At 39.4% G+C, this 21475-nt stretch overlaps 1 protein-coding gene across 1 annotated transcript in view; it reads left to right on the plus strand.

Annotated features, from left to right (window-relative positions):
- Window positions 1–10178: 10178 nt before the first annotated feature.
- Window positions 10179–21475, plus strand: part of lrp1aa (low density lipoprotein receptor-related protein 1Aa) — a 112545-nt gene continuing 101248 nt past the window's right edge. Inside the window, exon 1 of the mRNA XM_030778709.1 lies at window positions 10179–10275. Within this exon, the coding sequence (XP_030634569.1) occupies window positions 10179–10275 (97 nt within the window). The remainder of the gene's footprint in view (window positions 10276–21475) is intronic.

Below are 21475 nucleotides of genomic sequence, written 5' to 3' on the forward strand. Positions count from 1 at the left end.
CATAAGTGTTTGGCCCAGCAGCAATGCATCAGTGTACTTGACTCGTTGAAAGTGTGAGGATTAAGAGAAGGAAAGAACCACTAGCACAGCTGCCTGTCCAGATGTCAAAATGGTGAAATGGTGGATGGTGGAAGAGAGTCAGAGTGCCAGGCCTACACAATTCACTGAGGTAATTCCTGTGATGGAGGCACAGTGAATGGACAGGTAGGACTAAGTGTTTGGGTGCCAACTCTGCTTGGAGAAAGGGAACACTTTCATCACTCTCATCTGTGGTGAAGCAATACACAAACCCATGAGTAGTAGATCTAGTTCCAGAGCTTTCAAACCCATTACAGACTACCAGACACTGCTGTGGAGAGCAGATGGTTGTCAACACTAGCAGTTATGTTAAGTGGTAGTGCCTCTCCAGCCCCTCTCAGTAACGCTAGATGAGTAGCAGGATTAGATTGATGTTACTGGTTTATAGAAAGCGTGATAGAGGTCAGTACAGCCAGCCTATCTCACAAATTACTATTATGAAATTGTACCAGAACTGACAAGTTCTGGCAAATTGCTACAAACAAGAGAATATGAATAGCTACAAGCGATAAAATTCTGAATTGTTTGTGACGTTTAACATAACCTTCACAGCATGTTGATCATCATCTGATCATCAAGACCAAGTTACAGATCATGACTTAATGCACTCATCTCATCAGGGGCTCATCACCTTCCACTCTTATGGTGTGACCATTCAAGTTATGGATCTCATTTGAACTGCTGGCAACAGTATGCATGAAATGTCCTTGTGTCGCAGAACGGGCAATGTACTAATCTACGGGATATCTCTTTTGGTGCCTAGATTAATCAGATTTTCATCAAATTCTCCATTACCATATCTCTCATTTCCTATTTTCAAAGAAAGGCACAGTTGCAAAGTTAGAACTCAAAAACTGATGGTATTGTCTGAGAAAAAAGGTGGTATAAAATAAATAATAATGCCAGTACTGCATAATAATGAGATTATCTAGCATGTAAAATATGTTTTATTTTAATAGCATGTCAGTAGAATCAATTAATATGATACATTTCTTCAATAATAAATATAAGCATTTTTTAAGTTTCACAGCTGCTGACACTTTCTACTGTTTAGTAATATTTCAAGAGATCGGACTACAAGTTGAGAAGAATCTTAAATCAGAAATTTTTCCAAAGCTGCAAAATATTTATTTTGTGGTCAATTAATCATTTCTTTGTGAATCTGATGTGTGTGGGGACTCAAGTGTCTCAGTATAGTGACATTGTGATTAGTGACAAAGAGTAGAACATTCACAAAGATCGGAAAAGAAAAAAAAAAAAAGATCAAGGGTGTCAATAATTTTGATACCTATCTTTTGAGAAAGATATCTTTGTTGCTCTATTTTTCTCAGTAATTTTTAAAGAATGTAGCTATAACATATTCTGAGCATAAAATATTGATATGCCTGTGGATATTTTCTATTACTTATTAGCGCTCATCCTAATCAAGGCTGTCTGTATTTTTGATGTTATTGTACATGATGCAGTTAGACATGCAGAGAAGAGGATGCAGACTTTGCTATAAAATGAAAGACCAGTAGGGTGGGTGGTAGGGTAGTCTTTGATTCCATGTCAGGGAGGACACTTTTACCCTAAACAGGATTTACAAACAATCTTCAGACTGAGAGATTTGCATGTTTCGATGAAGCAGCAGATTTTTGCTAAAAGCCAAATGATCAGTCTCTCATACTGAGCACTGGTATCTCATTTATGAAAAGAGTTGTTGGCTACTTGTTTAGGCAATGAATGAGTTTTTAATCCAAAGGCACACTGTAAATCACATTCCATTTCAAAGTGACCTGGATTCTATGGGCACCACAGGTTGTATTTGGAGTTTCAAAGTTGCCTGACAAGCCTGTTGGCTAACCCTGCAATCTTCTCAAAAAGCCATGGATAACTTGTTTCTGAGCAAATTATGTAAAAAGGCTTTTACTCATTTCCAATGTTTTATTATAGCAGTTGCTAAATATATTACTCGAGCATGTTCAAAACAAATCCCCAAGATAGATGTTAGATTAGCTGTTGAATGCTAGTTTCGTTCTGTAGTGCTTTTCCATTAGCATTTTTGTAGCTAATTTCAGTGGAGTGTTTGTCGGCTTAGCAGCCATATCAATATAATGTCAGTTTTGATCACTGAGCTGTCTATGCTTTTCTTGCTTGTCTATGTGGTGACAGATGATGGATGAACAGGCAAACTTGCAACTTTGGAATGTTTTCAGCTGATTTTAGGCATACACCTCCTTTTAGGACTACCTATCTGCTTTGTTGAACAAGATTTCTTTCCTAGTCTAAGTACATGTAAAAATATGCCATATTTGTCCTGTATTTGGCAAGACATTCCTAGGTGAATGTTTATGCACATCTTTGGCATTTCATTCAACAATTTAACAATGGGATAACCCTAGCAGACTGTTTCTCAATCTGTAGACCCAGTAATCTAAGTTTTTATTCATGTTTGATCATACTGCTTAGTTTTGACTCCACACATATTTTCCATGCAAAACTGTTGAATTGACTACATTCACTTGATTTACTTTATAATCCATTTGTGTGTTCACATGTTTAAGTTAAGTCCATGAGGAACTCAGACAAGCCTAAACATACAGCTTGTAATGTAAGCAGTTGTTTATGAGAAAATGCTGAAAAGCGGTTAACAGAAACCTCTTTCTCTCTCCCCACTCTTCCCATTGTGTACTAACACAAAACAGATTCCAAGAAAAACAAGTTTGAAAAATATTTTTTTGCAATCCCATGGTCAACGACTGAATGTTCTATGTTGTGTAACTCACCGCGTGACTCTATCACTCTGTTTTACACTTCAGGTGGAATGTAATCATTTCTGTTCGTGTGCTTATTTATTTTTCCACTTTATTTCTGTTCTAGTTTGTTTTTCAGTCATTTATTTTATGCTCTATTTGTCTTTAAGTCATTACAGGAAACAGATTGCAGCTTCTTGCTTTTCTGTCTTTGGTTAAGTCTTATCCCATCTGATAGATCAAAGAGTCAATGAACATCTCTGACTCTTAATTTTTTATAACAGTGATCTGCACTGAGGGTGAGGGCATACTTTCAATATCTCTGTTTATAGGGACAATGTGCCCTCGTCCTCTTTGCCAGTTCTTGTTTATAAAAATTCATGTTTGAAGAAGGTGCTTCCCAGAAACTGCGCCATGTCTTTCGTTGAACTTTGTTTTCATAGATTTGTGCTCTATACACAGAACATTTTCAAAAAGAAAATTTCTGTAAGCAAATACAACTGTTATCAAGACAATATCACAATCATACACGCACGAGTGCTCTGTTAAGTATTATAACCGTAAACAGCTGTTACATTATAAGAACAGCATTTTCAACATGCAGTGGGGAAGCCTTTGAGCATATCAAGCCAGAAAAAAATTATTGTATATCTATGTGGTTGAATCCTTCACTGACAGTTTTCATCATTAACTGACAGACTAAATCAGGAACATCTCATACCAGTTCATCACAAGATACTCACCTTCTTTTTGGTACTAGAGCACTGGGGACTGGTGTCTAAAACTGCTCAACTTTTGCTGCATGGATCTGGTTTTGGTCTGTGATCTATTGACAGTTGTTGAGTTGTTGGCTGGTCAGTGTGTTGGTAGACATGATGATGCTAGATGTGGTGATGATACTCAATTCTAGCTGTGCGTCTTCTCAGTTTTCTGCTTTAGCAAGTTAGCAAAGTAATTTTAAGCACAGACATGCAAGCTGCCACAGCTAATTTGCACTACAGTACTACTGGCTTCAGGTTTCTTAATGAAATAAATCATGTCCAGAAGGGAAAGCACTCAAAAGCCTACAGCAAGGGGAGAGAGAGAGAGAGAGAGGGAGGGGGAGAGAGAGAGAGAGAGAGAGAGAGAGAGAGAGAATGGAAGGAGGCCACAAGAGGGAGTAAAAATTTAAGGCACTGGTTCAAGCAGTGTAGCTGGTTCAAGCCAGATAGGAGCAGTTATTTCTGACTGATGTTTTCAGCCAAGGGCTCAGACTTTCGCACAGAATAAGTAGACTAGGGAGTGACTCAAATATTTAATGAGAGGACTAACAAGAGTGGTGCGTAGGGAGACCAATTCGGCCATGTTTCATAAGGTAGTAAAAGCATTTCTCATAAATGCCTTGGTCTCTAACTGACACATCTTCACAACCTCAAAAGCTGTGTCAGTAAAGATATTAACCTCATATCATTATTGTAATTATCCTAAGAGGTACACCTATCAAATACCCCTTTGAAGTTGACTTAGAAAGCAGGTGTTCAACAGAACTAGGACATGATGACATAAGTTTTCTGGTCAGAGGTTCTACTGAGCACTACAGAGAAGCTTCATAGACAAATAATGAACTGACCCATTCATTCACAACTGTCACATTTTTTAAGTTGCAGAACCTAAGAATCCCAACGCTCATCTTGAAGTCCTCCCTATCCCTCAATTTTCACATTAAGAATATTTCCAATATTGCATTAATGAAAATTGCTGGCATTTATTTCTCCCTAACTGATCCAGATGCTGAAAACCTCCAATGTGGCTTCACTGCATCTTGCCTCGATTACTGCAATTACTGACATATGGATTACCTGCTAAGTAACTCAATATGCTTCAACATATTTAGAATTCTGCTAGAACACTCTTCACTCACAGTATTCAGTTTCAATCTCTCTGCTCATTTGATTCTCGCCTCCTTTTCATCCCCAGCACCGAAATCAAATCCATAAGAATCAGTGCTTTCAGTACTGCTGCTCCAACACTTTGGAACTCTCAATAAATCAAAACACTTACTCACAAGTCCAGATTGAAGATCCATATTTTTTTAGGCAAGAGAGTGGACTGTAACCCTAATCCTAACCTGAAAATTATTTAACTGTTACTGTTTTCAACTACAGTGTGAAATATATTTGTATCTTCCATCCATTGTTAAATGTTATCCCTTTGCCTAATCAAGTCTTTTGTATCATTTTATTCTCAACTTCAGTTATATTTTTTGCACCCTACACTTCCCAGTTGCCTGTAGTTGTATGTTTAGTTGCTGTTCTTCTAGCAGTAAATGCATTCTTCTATTTGATGTTAATCTTTTTACCCATAAGTTCCCATGAGTATCTTGGAAGGAAAAATGATGATGATGATGATGATTCTTGCTGTTGTTATTGGTATTCATACAAATTCTACCTCTGCTTCTTCTTCTTCTTCTTCTTCTTCTTCTTCTTTGTCTTCTTCTTAGTTGTTGTACAAGAGGTGGCACAGAGCTGTGCATCTTTTGCCATGGAAGCGAGTTTGTGAGGCTTTGTAGTTGTCCCCTGCAGTTTACCGAGTAGTGGCTAGAGGACAGGAGCTGGGTCTCAAAAACAATTTGTTCTTTAGTAATCATGCAAGTTTCATTTGAAGGCAAGTAGACACACTCTCATTCATAAATCAGAAGAGTATATCACAATCTAAGCCACGCCAGGAGGTACCTGACTTACTGGAGGCCAAAATCACATGAATGGAGGTGGATGGCAGGTTCCACTACACCACCAACTTGCTCTGCAAGAAGAACATGCTTCTATTTAGAGTGCCAAGGGAGGTACTGATGCTGAGCTTGAGGAGCACAAAGAGATGCTTGGCAATGGACCCAGAAAGAGCCCGGGCTTATTGTGCAGAAATTGAGAAACTGGTATAGGCAGGTTCCCTGAAGAAACTCTGCAGCCCTAAAGAAGCAGGGATATCATGGTATATCCCACACCATATTGTGATTCACAAGAGCAAAAACTGTGTTTAATTGCTCGTATCGGTGTAAAGGCCTTAATTTAAATGAATGTCTCCTACATGGACCCACCCAGGGGTCATTGCTGTTTGGGGTCAAGCTGCACTTCCATGAATATGCTGTCCATATTAGTAGCGACACTAGGGGAATGTTCCACCATGTTCGCCTTCTGCCCAAAGATGGGGCAGATGGGGTCTCTCCTGAGATTTGTTTGGCGTGACATGAGAAAATATAACAACCCTGACATCTATGAATGGCAGATACTTCCATGTGGTACCACCTGCAGCCAGTACTGCACCACCTTCACCCTCACACAGCATGTTAACCGTAACAGCAAGCCAGGTGCTGAGTTACGGTTCTCTGTGGAGCGGTGCTTCAACATCCATAATTGCTTACAGAGCCTGCCAATACCTGGAGAAAGCCAGACACTTGGCTGATAAGATGAAGCAGAGCTTGGCCACTGGCAGGTTTGCAGCAGTGGGCCAGCAACATCCCAAGCACATTAGTCATCTATCAAAGTGGGATAGGTCAAGTGTTACAGAGCTGTGGCTTGCACAGAACAAAACAGTCACACCTGAATTCACCTTAGAGCTGAGTTGGCACTGCCAGTCTGACACTATACCCTACATGCATTGTCCTGTGGACTGTGGGGCCACCCAATGAGGAATGTGTGCAAAGTCCTTGTTAACCAATAGGATACGCTAGGTTACTTCTTGCCCTATACCATGCATGTGAAGGTCCTGGCCCAAAGACTGTAGGATAAGCAACAAAACCGGGATGACCAACTGCTCCCCCAGGATTTACTTTATTATCCAGTTGTCTGTTCATTTGTTTAAGTTAACTTAGACAAGCCTAAACAGACAGCCCCTAATGTACCCACTTGTTTTTGAGAAAATGCTGAAAAGTGGTTAACAGAAACCTCCTTCTCTCTCTGCATTCTTCCTATTGTGTACTAACACAAAACAGATTCCAAGAAAAATAGAATTTTTTTTTGCAGTCCCCTGGTCAGAGACTGAATGTTCTATGTTGTGTAATTCACCATGTGACTTCAGGCCTTACCAGATGAAGATAGGACATCATTATCTTTAAGAGCCTCACCGCAAGGGGTGTACATTTGGATCCTCTCACCAATATCAACGCTGATGCCTTGCTAATGGCCCCCCGAATGTTCAGTTCTTGATGGGGAACTCAAGCTGACCTCTTCTCCAATCAGGACACAAACTTGTGAGTGGGAGAGAAGGAGCTACCAGGGGCATTAGTCAACCTTTCTGCTAACTTCAAACCAATGTTGGCAAAACAGGAGATAATGTTTCATTTCAATCCCCTGGTGTGTCACCCTTTGGAGGTTCGAGAGAAAGTGATAGTGACTGTTTGGGCTCCACTGGTGACAGAAGAAGTACTGAGGACAGTCCTCACTGCAGTGGACAGCATCCTCAATTAAAAACTGCTAAGCTATGTGTCTTCTAGCGTGGCACATCTGAACCATGTGATTACCTTTTGATTGGGTGGCCAGACTGATCTTTGCACCAAGTGGTGCACATGTGGTCTGAAGGTCTCTGCAGACAATAATGGAGACATTGCCAAATCCTGACCAACCAGTTCTAGACTAGATAGTGAAGATATTACTTATCTACTCTGCAATCTTGGCAGAACTGGCATGAGCCAGTAGTAGCTGGCCTGTTGGGAGAGTTTTCAAGAGGGACTAGTCAGCCAATATGCCCATCAAAGGCAAAGTCCCCCTTAGCCTGCCTAGTGGTTCTTCAAAGGATTCCTCATACTGAAAGGAAAGGAGAGACAGCTGGTTATGCCCCCTAGAAATGACAACCTTTCTCATAAACAGGTTTCTTTTGCAGTTTGAGGGTGGCAGAAGAAAAGACTGCAGAGAGCCGAGGGCCCATCGCCATAACAGTGGCTGCATGTAGCCTTGTTGGCGCCCCTGCAGTTGAACAGTGGCACGAGAAGAGTAGCTGACTCTCAAGGGCACTCTGTAGTTTAATAATTATATAAGTTTCATTTGAAGTTTAGTTGAGCGTCACTGAAGAGAAGTGAGTGCTTGATTAATTTGGTTATGCTCGCAGTGTTAACTGTTGCTATATTTGTTCAGTGTTGTTCCTAACGAGTAGGCAGTTTTGACAAAGTATTTATTGTCGTCTACCTTTGCTGGAGGTTTTGCGTGACCTCCTTATGTAAACAGAAATAGAGTGGAAATCAGATTTCATTAGGTTGCCATTGCGAATTTTGTCCTCTGCATTTAAGCTATCCTATAGTGAATACACACACACACTAGGAACAGTGACCACACACTAAGAACACTAGGATTTACACCTTTACATTTGTTGCTCTGCTTGGTTACATTATAGTGAACAACATCAGATACACTGTCCGTTGTAAGATGGCCATGTCAGCCTAAGTTGTTTCACTTCGTGTGCTGCTATGCATTACAAACGTGGTGAAAACTGACTCAAATTGTATGCTGTACTACTGTCCTGCAACTCAGTCGTAAAACTCAACTCAAGTGTGATACTGACAAATACACTGGGGCAAACACTGCTATCCCTAAGCTATAGAAGTCCTTCGTCTGGGAGGTATCCCAGGAAGCGGGTTTAGTGAAAACTCAGAGTTAGTTAACTCAGAGTAAGTAGTAAACCTCCTAATAGAAGTGCCCTATGGCTTCATTCTCCTAGCAAAATGAAGGCTCAAAGGGCTCTTCTCTTAGGAGGTTTACTGCTTGCTCTGAGTTAACTCACTCAGAGTTTTCACTAAACACACTTTCTGGAACACCCCCTTGGGATCCTCCCCAACAGTTGTAGTATCAGTACTAGTATATGCATCTGTGCTAGTGTTGTTATAGGCTCATTTATGGTCAAAATTAAAACATGTTTAATTTATGATACCCCAGACACCCATTATGTGAGATAAATAAATTCATGCATGACTGATTCTGACATCACTGTGTTTTGCTTTTGGCTCACAAACAGACTTGAGGTGCTCTTGTTTGATAATTGTTTACCCCATAATGCTATTGGCCGATCTTCCAGAGTCCACTGCGTGTGAGTGGTTCAGATACTTTCATCCACAAGTGTTTTGTTGTTGTTGTTGGTGTTGTTGACTATACTCGTCAGGTCAGGTTCTCAGGTTCAGTATAATCAGGTTTGGGTACAACCCTCCCAATAACAGCATATAATATAATCTAAAAGACCCCCGTTTTAAGGAGGAAGCCACTGCACAGCTGAAACATCAAGGAGCTAATGTTGCAGCTAAGACATTAAGCAGCTGACGTCTGCGTTTAATCATTCTTTCTGCATAATTCAGTATACACGATTTAAGATGTAATTTTGCTGGCAAACGCTGTTGCAAAACAGAATTCTAGTCATAGGATAATCAATACCAGACAAAATAGTTTACATGCAATACTGTAGCGATAGGTGGATTGCTTAGTGATTTCAAGACACTGAAGTGTTCTGTCTTGGTTTTTATTAGAGGGTGGACTGAATTTAACTGGCTCCAAAGACTAATTTAAAGCGATTTTCTTGATATTTTCACCTTATTAGATCCATTTTTTGCATTTTTACTTTGATGTGTCTATGCTTCCTGAGAGGCAAAAAAGAAAAAAGAAAGAAACCACTCGCAGACGAAATGCCGGTGCTTAGACGTTGTAGTTGTCAAATTTTGGAAAATTTCTGTCGCGGTTCTCAACAGATATTAAACGCACTCGGTTCTGATTCGATTAAAGCATTGCTTTTATCGTATTGGCCAATAGATTCATCGTGCGCTGATAACTCGACACACCGGGATGTCGCCAGCCATTGGTCCTGGCGACGTCACACTCAAACCCTGCGAGTTAAGGGCTGGAGCTTGAATTGAGCTCAATTTGTGTTACCACCAGCAACAGAGGCGGTGGGCAGAGAGGGGAAAGCGTCTTTACCTTTACCATTTGATGTTGCCATAAAGTGTAGCACAGACTGACATACGAACAAAGGAATGGTTTGACCACGTTGCCACTGGGTCGTTTTGATGCTGTCTGTCTGTGTTCGAACAGCGGAGAGCTAAGCAACGCTAACTGATGACCAATGCAGTAAATTTGTAACTGTTTTAACTATGCATCCTAAGAACTCGTAGCCGTATAGGGCGATTGAAACCTTTTCCAAGATCTTTGTGGCAAGGTGCAGATTTCTTGTACCGGTGCATTTACTGGTCCGTCTGTGTGCGCGGTGGAGGGCAGAAGCAGAGGGAGCATCGTCTGGAAGCAATAGCCTTGCTCAGACTGCGGGCTTCTGCAGGATTGAACCCCACAAGGAGCCGGGTTTAGAGACGTCCTGTCTAGTTGATTATTATTGTTTAGTATTGTACTCAGTTTTGAGAATATGCTGCGTTGCACTGCAGACATGCTGGTTGTTGGATTGTTCTTTTTGGGCTTTCTGCACAGTTTGGAGGTGATCCTTCCAGCAAGGGCTGTTGATGGTAAGTAGCCTTTTTTAATTAGAATAACGTCTGGTTGTTTCAGTGACGTTTTAAAATAAGTGACAATTCATTTCGACCAAACTGACATTTTGCAATAGCGCACAGGACTGATGACAAGACTGTCAAGCAGTGTTTGTGTTCATCCCACAACATTTACCATCAGTACGCAGTTTCCACACAGTGCCCACGCTTCACATCAAACAATCAACTCCGCCTTTAAAATTCCACCCTCGAATCAGTAAATAAATCAAAATGTATCGATTACTTGCCTTATTCTGCCCTCTGTTAGCCCTGACATGCCCGTGTTCTTAATAACTTGTCGTTTTGTGTCCTTTTCATTTGGTCTTTCAGTCGATCAGAAGGTACAGATGTTACATTGTTAATGCGACCGGCAAATGCAACCTGTCAATCATCTTATTTGATTGTCAGTTTTGCAGACGCAAGAATCAACCATATTTAGGGAAATACGCTACAAATTTACAAGAACTGCTCTAATCAATATGCTTTGTGCGTTAGTTTCAGTCGTCATTATATCTTCAGGCTCTGTATGTGACATGAATATATTGTATTGATTGTTGTCTTTCCTGATTAGCTGTTTGGTCTTAGCAAAGGGCCCAAGCATAGCATGCAATTATGATGCACTAGTCCCCTCTCAAGTCCTTTCCCCGTTTTCTATCGCCCAAAACCACTGTAAAATGCACATCAGTTGGCTATTCATCCGGCCTCAAGCCAATGTGATTCAGTCTGTGTAGCTCTCCTTGCAACTGTAGACGTGTCATGAATGACTCTATATTGTAGGATAAGTTAAACATAGTGCGGACCGTTGCTTTTTTAAAAACGTAACCGTTAAGTGGTACCAAGCATCTCAGCTAAACATTAGAGGTCCAAAGGGTCTACATTTCCTTAACGTTACTTCTGACGAACATAACCATGACTTTGTGTAACTACTTCCCGGGAACACGTCGTCTTGCTTCGCTTTATCGTTTGATGCGCGTCAAGTTAAGTAGGCTATTTGCTGTTGAAATACCCGGCATACTAGAGCGCAGCATAGTCGATAAAGTTGAGTGTGCATAACAGAGGGGAGAAATGAGGCCCCAGGCAGAATTCAGAGCATATTATTAGTGGTTTGAGGGAAACGATGTGTCATATCATGCGGACATTCAGTTTCGACTTTTGTCATTCTCATTACTGTTCTACATTTAAGCACTGTATGAAGGATTTTTGTAAGAGCTTATTACTTTTTTGTTGTTCTTTTACTGTAACTAAGTAAACAACGAGTCGTTCCTGAACAGGCTTTCATACAGTGTCTTTGCAGCGCTAATTCAACAGGCAGCATAGACTGGAAAATTTCTTTCCAGACGCTTTCGCCTACCTCTGGTAACAGCTAACAATGCGCGCACCCGGCAAGTTTTGTAATGAAAAAAGGGGCGTGTGCACGAATGTGTTAGATTTTTTAGCAACAATTTCAAATTAAAGTGTGTGTGTGTGTGTGTGTGTGTGTGTGTGTGTGTGTGTGTGAAAGAGAGAGAGAGAGAGAATGAGAATGAAGAGGTTCCATTCGGCCACCCCCTAAATTCAGTATAGTAGTAGTGCGGAATTATTAATTTGATAATTTTACCAATTACAAGAAAGAAACAGAAATGTGAGAAGACTTGTAAAATGGACATATATGAATGAAATTAGAACTACAATTTCTTAAGTGTTATAAAGTTAGATCAGACAAGTTTTGTAGTTAAGCGCTTTGTTTTCGTAACTTCGCCTCATAGAGCCCGTTAAAAGTTATGTACTGTGACAGGTTGAAATTGTCCAGTGAATGTTCTGGCCTTCGTTGCCACGGAAGTAAACAGTTGCGTTTTAATTGAACATTTCATCACAGTTTTCACAGTAAACAACCATAATTGTTATGTTCTCTGAAAAGGCTTTATGACTGTAGCTGCATTTTGCAAAGTCTCAGTCCCAAATGCTTTGACTGAAACGTGTAATTGATGTTAAGTGTTGTTTTATCTGCCCGAAAACGTTTTCATCAGAAACGGTATATTGAGAAAGAGAGAGAGAGAGAGAGAGAGAGAGAGAGAGAGAGCGCGCATTCATCAGCCTCTAGTGTGCCATTTCTCTGTCTTTCTAAGCCACCTACAGATGTGGGTATTAATTGAAAATAAAATGCTCTTTGTTCTGACAGGAAACTGTAGTTGTAAGCCAAAAGAATTTGTCAAAAGTGAGTTAACTGGGAGGCTGCATTAAAAAATGGCATACAAGAATTCCTATTGCCCTTTGTGCATGTGTGGATGTTGGCTATGCATGTGTATAGTGATCACCATAAACAGTGTCCAGAAGGGGTTTCTTGTTGCCTCTGGGTTCTGCTTGAAGAGTTGAGAAGATTGAGTGCCACAGCACATACATGCATACATGCTTTAACCCTAACGGTACAGCTCCTGTCTCATGTTATGTCTCTAATAAAGGCAAGAATTTTTAGCTTTGCATCATGTGGACATGTAGTTTAAGATGAATCGCCTACGCAAGCTAACACACTTTATTCCCACCACTCCCCTCACACTCTGGATGTCTCTCTCTCTCTCTCTCTCTCTCTCTCTCTGATGACCAAAACACGTGGAACACATTTTAACAAAACTTTAAATTGACCTATGCCTAATTAATGTATTTTTTCCATACCCAAAATCCTTTGTAAGGAATTTTCTTTCTTCAGCCAACAGTTCATTCCTGTCCTTCAAATACAGTTATCATCCTGCTCAAATTCCTGTTTTTTAAATATAAAATTAAACCATGCATGATAATCTTTTAAATATGAACATTTATTTTAATAATGTGTTCTTCTAGGTGGCAAAACAACATTACTCAGTAGATGTTGATCACACTTGCTTTTGTTTCATAACTTAAATCCTGAAGCTGAGGATATTCCATGCAGGATCTGTTAGCTGTCTAGATAACTTAGGGCTGAGGTCAGAATTGCCTGATTGAAACAGAGCTAGGAAATGTTGTATTGCACAGTTTTGGCTCAAGTTATTTTGCTCACAGATAAATACTCCCTGTTACCTAGATATCTACTTTGTCTTGATGTCTTCAGTTTCTCATGGTTAAATATTTTTTTGGTCTTTATCTACTATTTTAACAAACTATAGAACCCAAAAATAGTTAATTTAAGCTTTCATAAAGTTATCAAGATTGCAGTTTTGGAAGGAACATAGATTGCATGAATTCATAACATTAATTCTTATTCCCTTTTTCCATGTGCCTTATCACAAACATTTGTAATATTCCTTGATTAATGTGAGTTTGTTTTTTGTTTTTTCTTAGTGAAAATGACACTGTTGTTATATGAAAAGGGTTGTGGCAGTTTTAATTTTCTGTTCTTGCTGGGAACCTTTTTAAAATTAGGTGTGAATTCTGTCCTTTTCTTGAGTGCAGCCATGGACAATGTCCTTTAGTCCTTCAGTGGGTAGCCTACCTCTGTAGGCATTTGACATTTAAAGCGGTGGAAAGAGAAAGAGGGGTGAGAAGACAAAGAAAAACAGGTCACAGCAGACACATAAAAAGTCATAAGATGTCGAAAAAGAAAAGGATGGGACAAAGGAAGAAAAAAATGTATGAAAACTGGACTGCAACAGATTAAGAATGAAGACATTATGGAGGCTTGGTGAGAGGAGGAGGGAGAACACATTAGTGAACACCTCCTCTTCGCCTTAACCACACCACCCCCACTCAAACTCTCGATGGAACATCTGGATGGAGAAAGGTTCATTAATCTTGGAAACATGCATGCAGAGTAAAAGAGTGGTAGGGTGGTTGTTCCGTCTTTCTATCTCTGTACTTAAACTTAACATCCATCTCTCCGTGGTGCTTGTCTATATTTGCAATAGGCTGCCAGCAGATAATTTAGATAATTTGCCTAGACGGAGCATAAAGACTCTTAAGGGGGAATGAAGGAGAGAGAGAGAAAGAGAGGGAGAGAGAGAGAGTTAGAGGGAAAGAAAGAGAGAGAGAGTATAGTCTAAGCTCTTTAAACCTGAGCAAATCTGACAGAAGAAGGACAAGACTGTGTCTGCTTGTAAGCTGGTGTTGTAACTCTCCCTCACCAACTTTCTTTTTCATCGAGCATAGCTAGAATGGTTTGCTGTTGACTAATTCTCCCTTTTTGAGCAGTTAGACGTAAAAAGAAGCAGCCAGCATACTCAAATAAAAAAAGAGTAGAATTTCACTGAGGATACAAGAATATTATGGACCATTGTAAGATGCACTGTCTTCAAAGAAAGATATTAAGTTATGAGTAAGATTAACATTGTCAGTGGTTGACCTGCTTCTAGAAGCAAAGGCAAAGATACTGATTCATGTCAGGCCCTGACTCATGTCAGCTTATTTTGTCTTGCATGGGATCTGAAGCAGCAGATTTAAAATGGACGTGGATATTTTTTTCATCGAAGTTGGAGAGTAATGTTGGAAACACTGAGGTCAGAAGTGGATAGCAGTGACATTTCTCTTTTTTTTTTTTTGTTTTACCGCTTACATGTCAAGAGTGGACAAGAGAAGCACATGTTTCACAACATAATGAAAGGAAGATAAAAGATATTGAAGAGAAACTTTTTGGTGACCGGGAGAATGAGAATGTATTCAGTGCAAGTAGTCAGAAAAGAGGATATTCAATTGATTGTAGTTTTTGTGGTTGTGAAATTGCATCTGGCTTCCCTGTGAGGCAAGGAAAAGGTGCTAAATATACAAAACCGTCCCATGGGTTCTGTGTGGGTGGTATTAATCCCTAAAACATTGCTATTAACCGGAGTAAACAGTGTTTGATTGGCAGCTCTTAGACTTTCCAGTGATTTCTGCTTACAGAAACAGCACTATATGAAAGAGTAATGATATTGTTTTTTGACCCTGATCAACTCAGTCATATCCAAAACTCAAGGAATCTTCCAAAGCCACCTCCCGTAACAGCTTCTCTAATCCTCCGTTAGCTTGTCTCTGTGTTTGGATGCACATCATAGAAATGGTAAACAAGTGTCTCTGAAACCAGTCATTACATGCCCCCTGTTCCATATGCTTTTTTTGTATCGGCTCTGTACTAACACACCTCATTTAGCTTGCTGGGTAATTATAAAGGATCAGATCATTTGAATCAGATATACTGGCGCAGGGTTAACACAAATATGACAAGGAATGGGTGTTGTTGAGGACTGGTTTGCAAAACACTGTTTTAGTGGACTGAAAATGACTCGTGTCTTCCCCCACCCCCCAGAGTTTACCTTTTTTTTTTTAGAGAAATGAAACAGCACTTTTACACCCAGAAATTATAAAGTATAGTTGGTTTCACTGTAAGCCATGTTTTTTGACACTTGCTTTGACTGAGTTTCGATCTATGCCATTGATTCCATGAGTACATTTTAGTGGGGAATATGCTGCACTGGACAAACAGTGAATACATTTCATCTGTACTTTGCCAGTTTTAAAAAGTTTTGAAGCATTTACTTAAAAATACTTTAATAAAGCTTTCCTGAAAGGATTCTCCAAATTTTTACTGGAATATTCCAATTTGGAAAGCATGACTCAACTTATGGTTTTCCTCATGTTTTTCACTAAGACTAAGTCTTCCCAACCAACGCCCTTCAATTGCCGCTATAGAGCTAATCTACTGTACCCTGAGGCACAGTGGGTTGAGTTTTAAGCATCAGGTCTAGACAGTGGTCTCCGCCCTGTTTCTCCAGCATGCAGCCCTCAACAACAGTGGTATCCCTTACCCTTCAGGTCATATCCCTCAGAAGTAGACGAAAAACTCAGTGGTTTGACTCTTGACACCTTTTGTCTCCAATTACTCCATTTTCGCTGTTCTTTTTTTTTTGTTTCTGAAAGCCTTAGACATACAATTATCCCAATTTCACCATTTTTAACGGCTATGTGCTCGTTAAGGGAGAGTGTGAGACCTGAGTTTTAAATCTGGTGAGCTTATAAAATAAGAGATACAGTTTAGCATGAGCTATTATGTTTTTGTACGTTTCAGGATGGATTTTAGTAATTTTCAATGTTCTCTTGACACTTTTTCTTTTGCTTTTGGAAATCAGGACAAGGAACAGTGCAGTTGAAAATTGTGAAATTATATGAAAATGGTGGATTACGTGGGCTATTATGCTGTAAGTAATAGGGTACATAATTTGATGAATAGTTTTCTTGAGCCAAATTGAGAAGTGAAAGAAAAAGAGCTCCACACACAGAGAGCAGGATCTCGGCTATAGGATGACTCATAACCCCCCTCCCCTCCTTTGTTCTTCTGCAGATGAAATAGATTCACTGTGGGGATATTTAAATGCTTCGTCACATCCAGATGAGCTGTGAATTGTTTAACACTGGCACAGTCAATTTAACATATTTCAGGCCTGTACAATAGTAGTTAAGCCCAGATGCAAAGACACTAAGTGTAGGCACAGGCTTTTCTGTGGTACAGCATATAGAGGAATCACTGTTGTTGAGCCAAGATATTTTCACTCTTGACTCCTCCTGATCAGACTCTGAATGTCATTCAATCTCAGACAATCTATATGTGGCATGACCCTGCAGAAAGCAATGACAATTTCACACGTTTCAGTGCTTTGCTCAGTTCAACATACGTTTGCATGCTTCGAAATAGTCAAACTTGTTTTTACAGACGATGCGTATGTTTCGGTTTTGTCTTTTTCCATTCAGGAAATGTGGCATTTCACAGTGTGAAATATGAGTTGCTGATGTAATGACATTAGATAGCTTCTGTATAATGATTGACATAAGCATTCTTTTTTGATCTTCTTTTTCTCCTCTATTTTGCCCTAGAGATGTCTACCTAGAAAGCAGCAAAGTAAATACAATAGGCTGACTTGAGTGTTGAATGAGTCTTAATCACCATATACAAACAGAGGACCATCAAAAAGGCATTAAAGCAACATATAACCATAAGCACACAGTTAGACACTAATTCAAAAGAGATTTTAATGTTCTTCCTGTTTTGCTGCTTCCCTGTGGTTGATATCATGCAACAAGTACATCATTAGAATTGCTGGAAGCATGAAGAAGGAGGGGAACTAAAGCTTGGTTTGGGTTAGCCTTTCCCGCCTTTGAGTCATTACCATTCCGGATTCCATTTCTTAAAACCTCAGCATTCTGGGATAACTGTCAGCTTTTGAACTCCCACTCTATCCCTGAAGTAGACTAACTGATGAAAAACCCTATGCCATTTAGGCTTTGTTTACACTTCAGTATGATTTTGGTCTATATTGATTCAAAGTCATCAAAATAAAACTTGAACATAACTGAATTTTCTCAGAGTAGTGTTTTAAGTCACTCTAAAAGTGTCTATAAACAGAAAGACTAGGCTGTCTGCTGTTACTGCTGCATTGAAATTTTAACTTATATTTAACTTATGTTAAAAAAATAACATTTTAACTGAGGTTGTATATCTAAGAGATCAATTAGACACTACATAGAGTTGAATCATACATACTTTGCTAAAAGAAAATTTTGCTAATCTTGCTAATATTTCTCTATAAAACATTTGCTTTCACTCTTTGTTGGCTAGCTCCATAAACAGGTAAATAAGTGAAAACAGGTATTTCAAAGCTGCCATCCAGCTTAAAAAACTGTGTCAGATTTGGTAGATATGGATGTAATTATCGTAATTTTCTTAATGGCTTGGCTGGTGTACTTTGACAGTCTGATAAAATCTACTCCCACTTGACCCATAAAATCAAAACAATCACACCAATTTCATACAGCTGCTGATGTGCATGTTTCATTTTACTTGGTAGTGCGCACACACGCGCTCACACACACACACTCACACACACACACTCTCACTCTCTCTCTCTCTCTCTCTCTCTCTCTCTCTCTCTCTCTCTCTCTCTCTCTTACTCACTCACATAGCACAAATTTCTTTGATCTCATGCTAATTAATGTTTCCCTATTTTGTTTACAGGGATGTCTGGATGTCTGGAGGGCTGTTCTTATTTTAAAAACACAACTAAATGTTCTCAGATAAAAAAAAAAAAAAAAATTACCTAAACTTTTAAAACATCAGTCAGAAACTTGAGCCTTTCACATAAAACATTTACCATGGCCTCTGGTTGGCTTTTCATCATGTTACTGTTTTCTTGTTTGTTTCTGGAAAGTATTGGAAGTTTTTACAGCTTTCTACTCAAGGCCTTTTTTAAGAGCCACAGCTGGTGCATTAGGCATTCCTCTTTCTTCCCCTTTGTTTCATAACGTGGCAAATTTGGAAAGATTTTTCTTTTTCCCCTTCTCCTCTTCATTGCAGAAATATAGAGTCATGTTTGGCTTGGAGAGCGAGAGTGTGAAAGAGACAGTTCAAGAGAAAGAACAAAGGAAAAAGAGAGGGAAATTCATTCTCTTCATCCATAGTTACCGTGGCCATTAGAGCTGCTTTCTCAAAAACACAAACGCAAAATAGACTGTACAGGTCAACAGTGCAAGTTCTTAAAATGGAGGTGAGCTCAGAGAAAGTTCAGGATCATTTTCTCCCTGTTTCATTGTGCGTCCTTGCTCTCCTCCTTCAGACGCCTGACCTCCTCCATCTGCTCCCTCGTTCTGTTTTTGTCATGGCGGTTCGCACTATAATTACCTATCAGACTTGGGCCTGTGGTCCAGTGAAGTTGTGCAAGTGAAGAATTCAATTGCCCAACTCTCTGTGAGGGGAATAAGAAAAACTTTGCCTCCTCTGAGGGAAAAAAGGGGTTTAGGTTTTCTTTCATGAAACCCAAAAGAACATTCTGGAAATTCTTAAGATTAAGTTGAGTCTAAGTTTTTTAAGACTCTGTACTGAGAAGATAAGGTTGTTGTTGTGTGTTAGTGTGTGTGTGTGTGTGTGTGTGTGTGTGTGTGTGTGTTGTCCCTCCAAACATCTGACTGAAATGCTGGACCTCCACCTTATTAGTGACTTAACTGAATAATGAACTGTTGCAGTAAAGCACAGGCTAATATACTGAGTCACAAGAGAGGTCTCTGATTTTGCTTGGAATGATTTTTAAGATTAGTTTATCCCATGCTTGTCCTAATACAGCATCAAAAGAAAACTGAAGCAGTTCATATTGCGGTTAAGAATATAGGGGCTAACAAAATCGAGACTGTTTCTGTTGTTCCTTTGGAAGGATGTGTCTTAGGGAAATGAGAAAGCAGTTCAAAAATAACAAGTCATTGCTATGTGAGTTGCTTACATTTGAACTCCGATAAAACTTGGAAACTGTCTCTTGTAGACTAAACATAACCTTTTTTTTTTTCAGCATAAATGCTAAACACGTAGTGAATTTGAATGTAAGGAGGGAGCAGAGTGCTCTGAGATGAGAGAAATAGCCAAGGGTATGCGCACAGTCCGCCAACATATTTCCAAGCACATATGCACTCGGACGCTTCCTAAACCATATTGTTATTTGGTATGGTTCCAAACGGGATCAGAAGTATAAAGAGTACTAAATGAGTTTGTAAAAGTACTGTTACATTGGTGAAATTGTACTAAAAATAAAGTAAAATAAGTAAAAATAAAATTACTTGTGTAGAAATCTACTCAAATAAAAGTAAAAAGTAACTTATTTAAAATTTAAAATTTACTTTGAGTAAAAGTTACTTAGTTACTTTTTTTTATTAACTGCGTGTTTAGCAAGGTGCAAGTAGATTGTCCTCTAGGACCTTTCCCTGGAAATGCAGACAGGGCAAGAGCATGTATATAACGCGTTATATTTAATTTCAGATCACCTTTATAAAATAAAGTGCAGTAACAAATTAAATTGCATTAAAGTGCATTAATAAAAAGTCAAATGAAATAGATAAACATGAAATAAAAACAATTAAAAACTGAAAAAATAAAAAAGTTTTTGCAAGCACTAGCAATGAAAGGCTTGGAAAAAAAAGGGGAATTGAATCAAAAACAATTTAACCATTTCCCGTGTTGGTGTACGTCAGAACATAGAATAACAAAAACATTGGCACCTTATATAACTAAAAGAGGAACAACTGCTACAATATGTCACCACACTAGTGATGTGTCGTTCGTGAAGGATTCTCTCATTTTGAACTAATCTTTTGCATGACTCGGGAGTAACAAATCGTCTAAGTGAGTGATTCGTTGATTTTTTCCCAAGGCCGCAAATGCGCACCACTCAGGCTCAGCTTAGTTCACGAACGGGTCTTTCGGGTCTGTGTCTTCCCTTCACTTGTCAAATAACCGCTGTGCAGGCTCAGTGTTTGAATGAGTGATTTGTTCATGACTCATAACTATGGGTCCTCAGGTCCTGACTCTCGTTCACTTGTCACATGGCCGCTGTGCAAGCACGGTGTACAAATGAGTGATTTGTTCACGACTCATAAATGTGGGTCCTCGGGTCCTGAGTCTCTTGTTCACTTGTCACATGGCACTGGGCCGGCTCAGTGTGGGAACGAATGATTTGTTCACGAATCATAACTATGGGTCTTCGGGGTCTTTCGTTCATTATTCGCGTGGTTACAGCAGTAACATGACCAATGGTATTACTACTGGTGAGAAGAGCTATATAACATTCTTCTGGTAGCTAACGCTAGCTATTTAGCTATTGAACGGATGTTTAATTTGCCTTTCCATTGTAACGAGTTCATACACTATGGGTCCTCAATAACCGGGTAGGCTAAAGTGAACAGCTATCATAGAATGATCATTTTTTATTGATAGGCGCAGCGCTCTTGTATGGGCAAATTAAGTAATCAGTCATTTGAACTGAATAACTCAGTAGGCTATGGTCCAGAAGGTTGCTTAAGAGCTTGACAAAAGTGAACTTTTGTATTATCCTTTCCAAGGTGAAGCAAACCATGTTGTTCGTAGTGTTTGAGAACCGTCTTTCTGTCATCAGATGATGGCTACAGTGCAACACTAGTTCCAATGAATGAAATGAACGAATGACTTGATAAAAGATTTGCTGAGCGAGATTCAAAGAGCCGAGTCAGTAAAAAGATCCGAACTTCCCATCACTAAACCATACAGAAGTATGTAGTACCATATATGCTGCATGTGAGGACTGAGTGACTTGAAGAAAAAAAAAACGTTTGGGAGGGTGACATCAGCACATCTGCTTATAGCCTGCATCAAAAATCCATTACAGTGTAAACCTGGATTAAGCAGTGTAGAAGACCTTACTCATAGCAGTTTTCTATAATGTTTAATCCATAGCCAGCATCTCTCCTCTAG

Source organism: Chanos chanos, chromosome 6 (assembly GCF_902362185.1).
Source record: "Chanos chanos chromosome 6, fChaCha1.1, whole genome shotgun sequence".
In the NCBI taxonomy this organism is placed as follows: domain Eukaryota; kingdom Metazoa; phylum Chordata; class Actinopteri; order Gonorynchiformes; family Chanidae; genus Chanos; species Chanos chanos.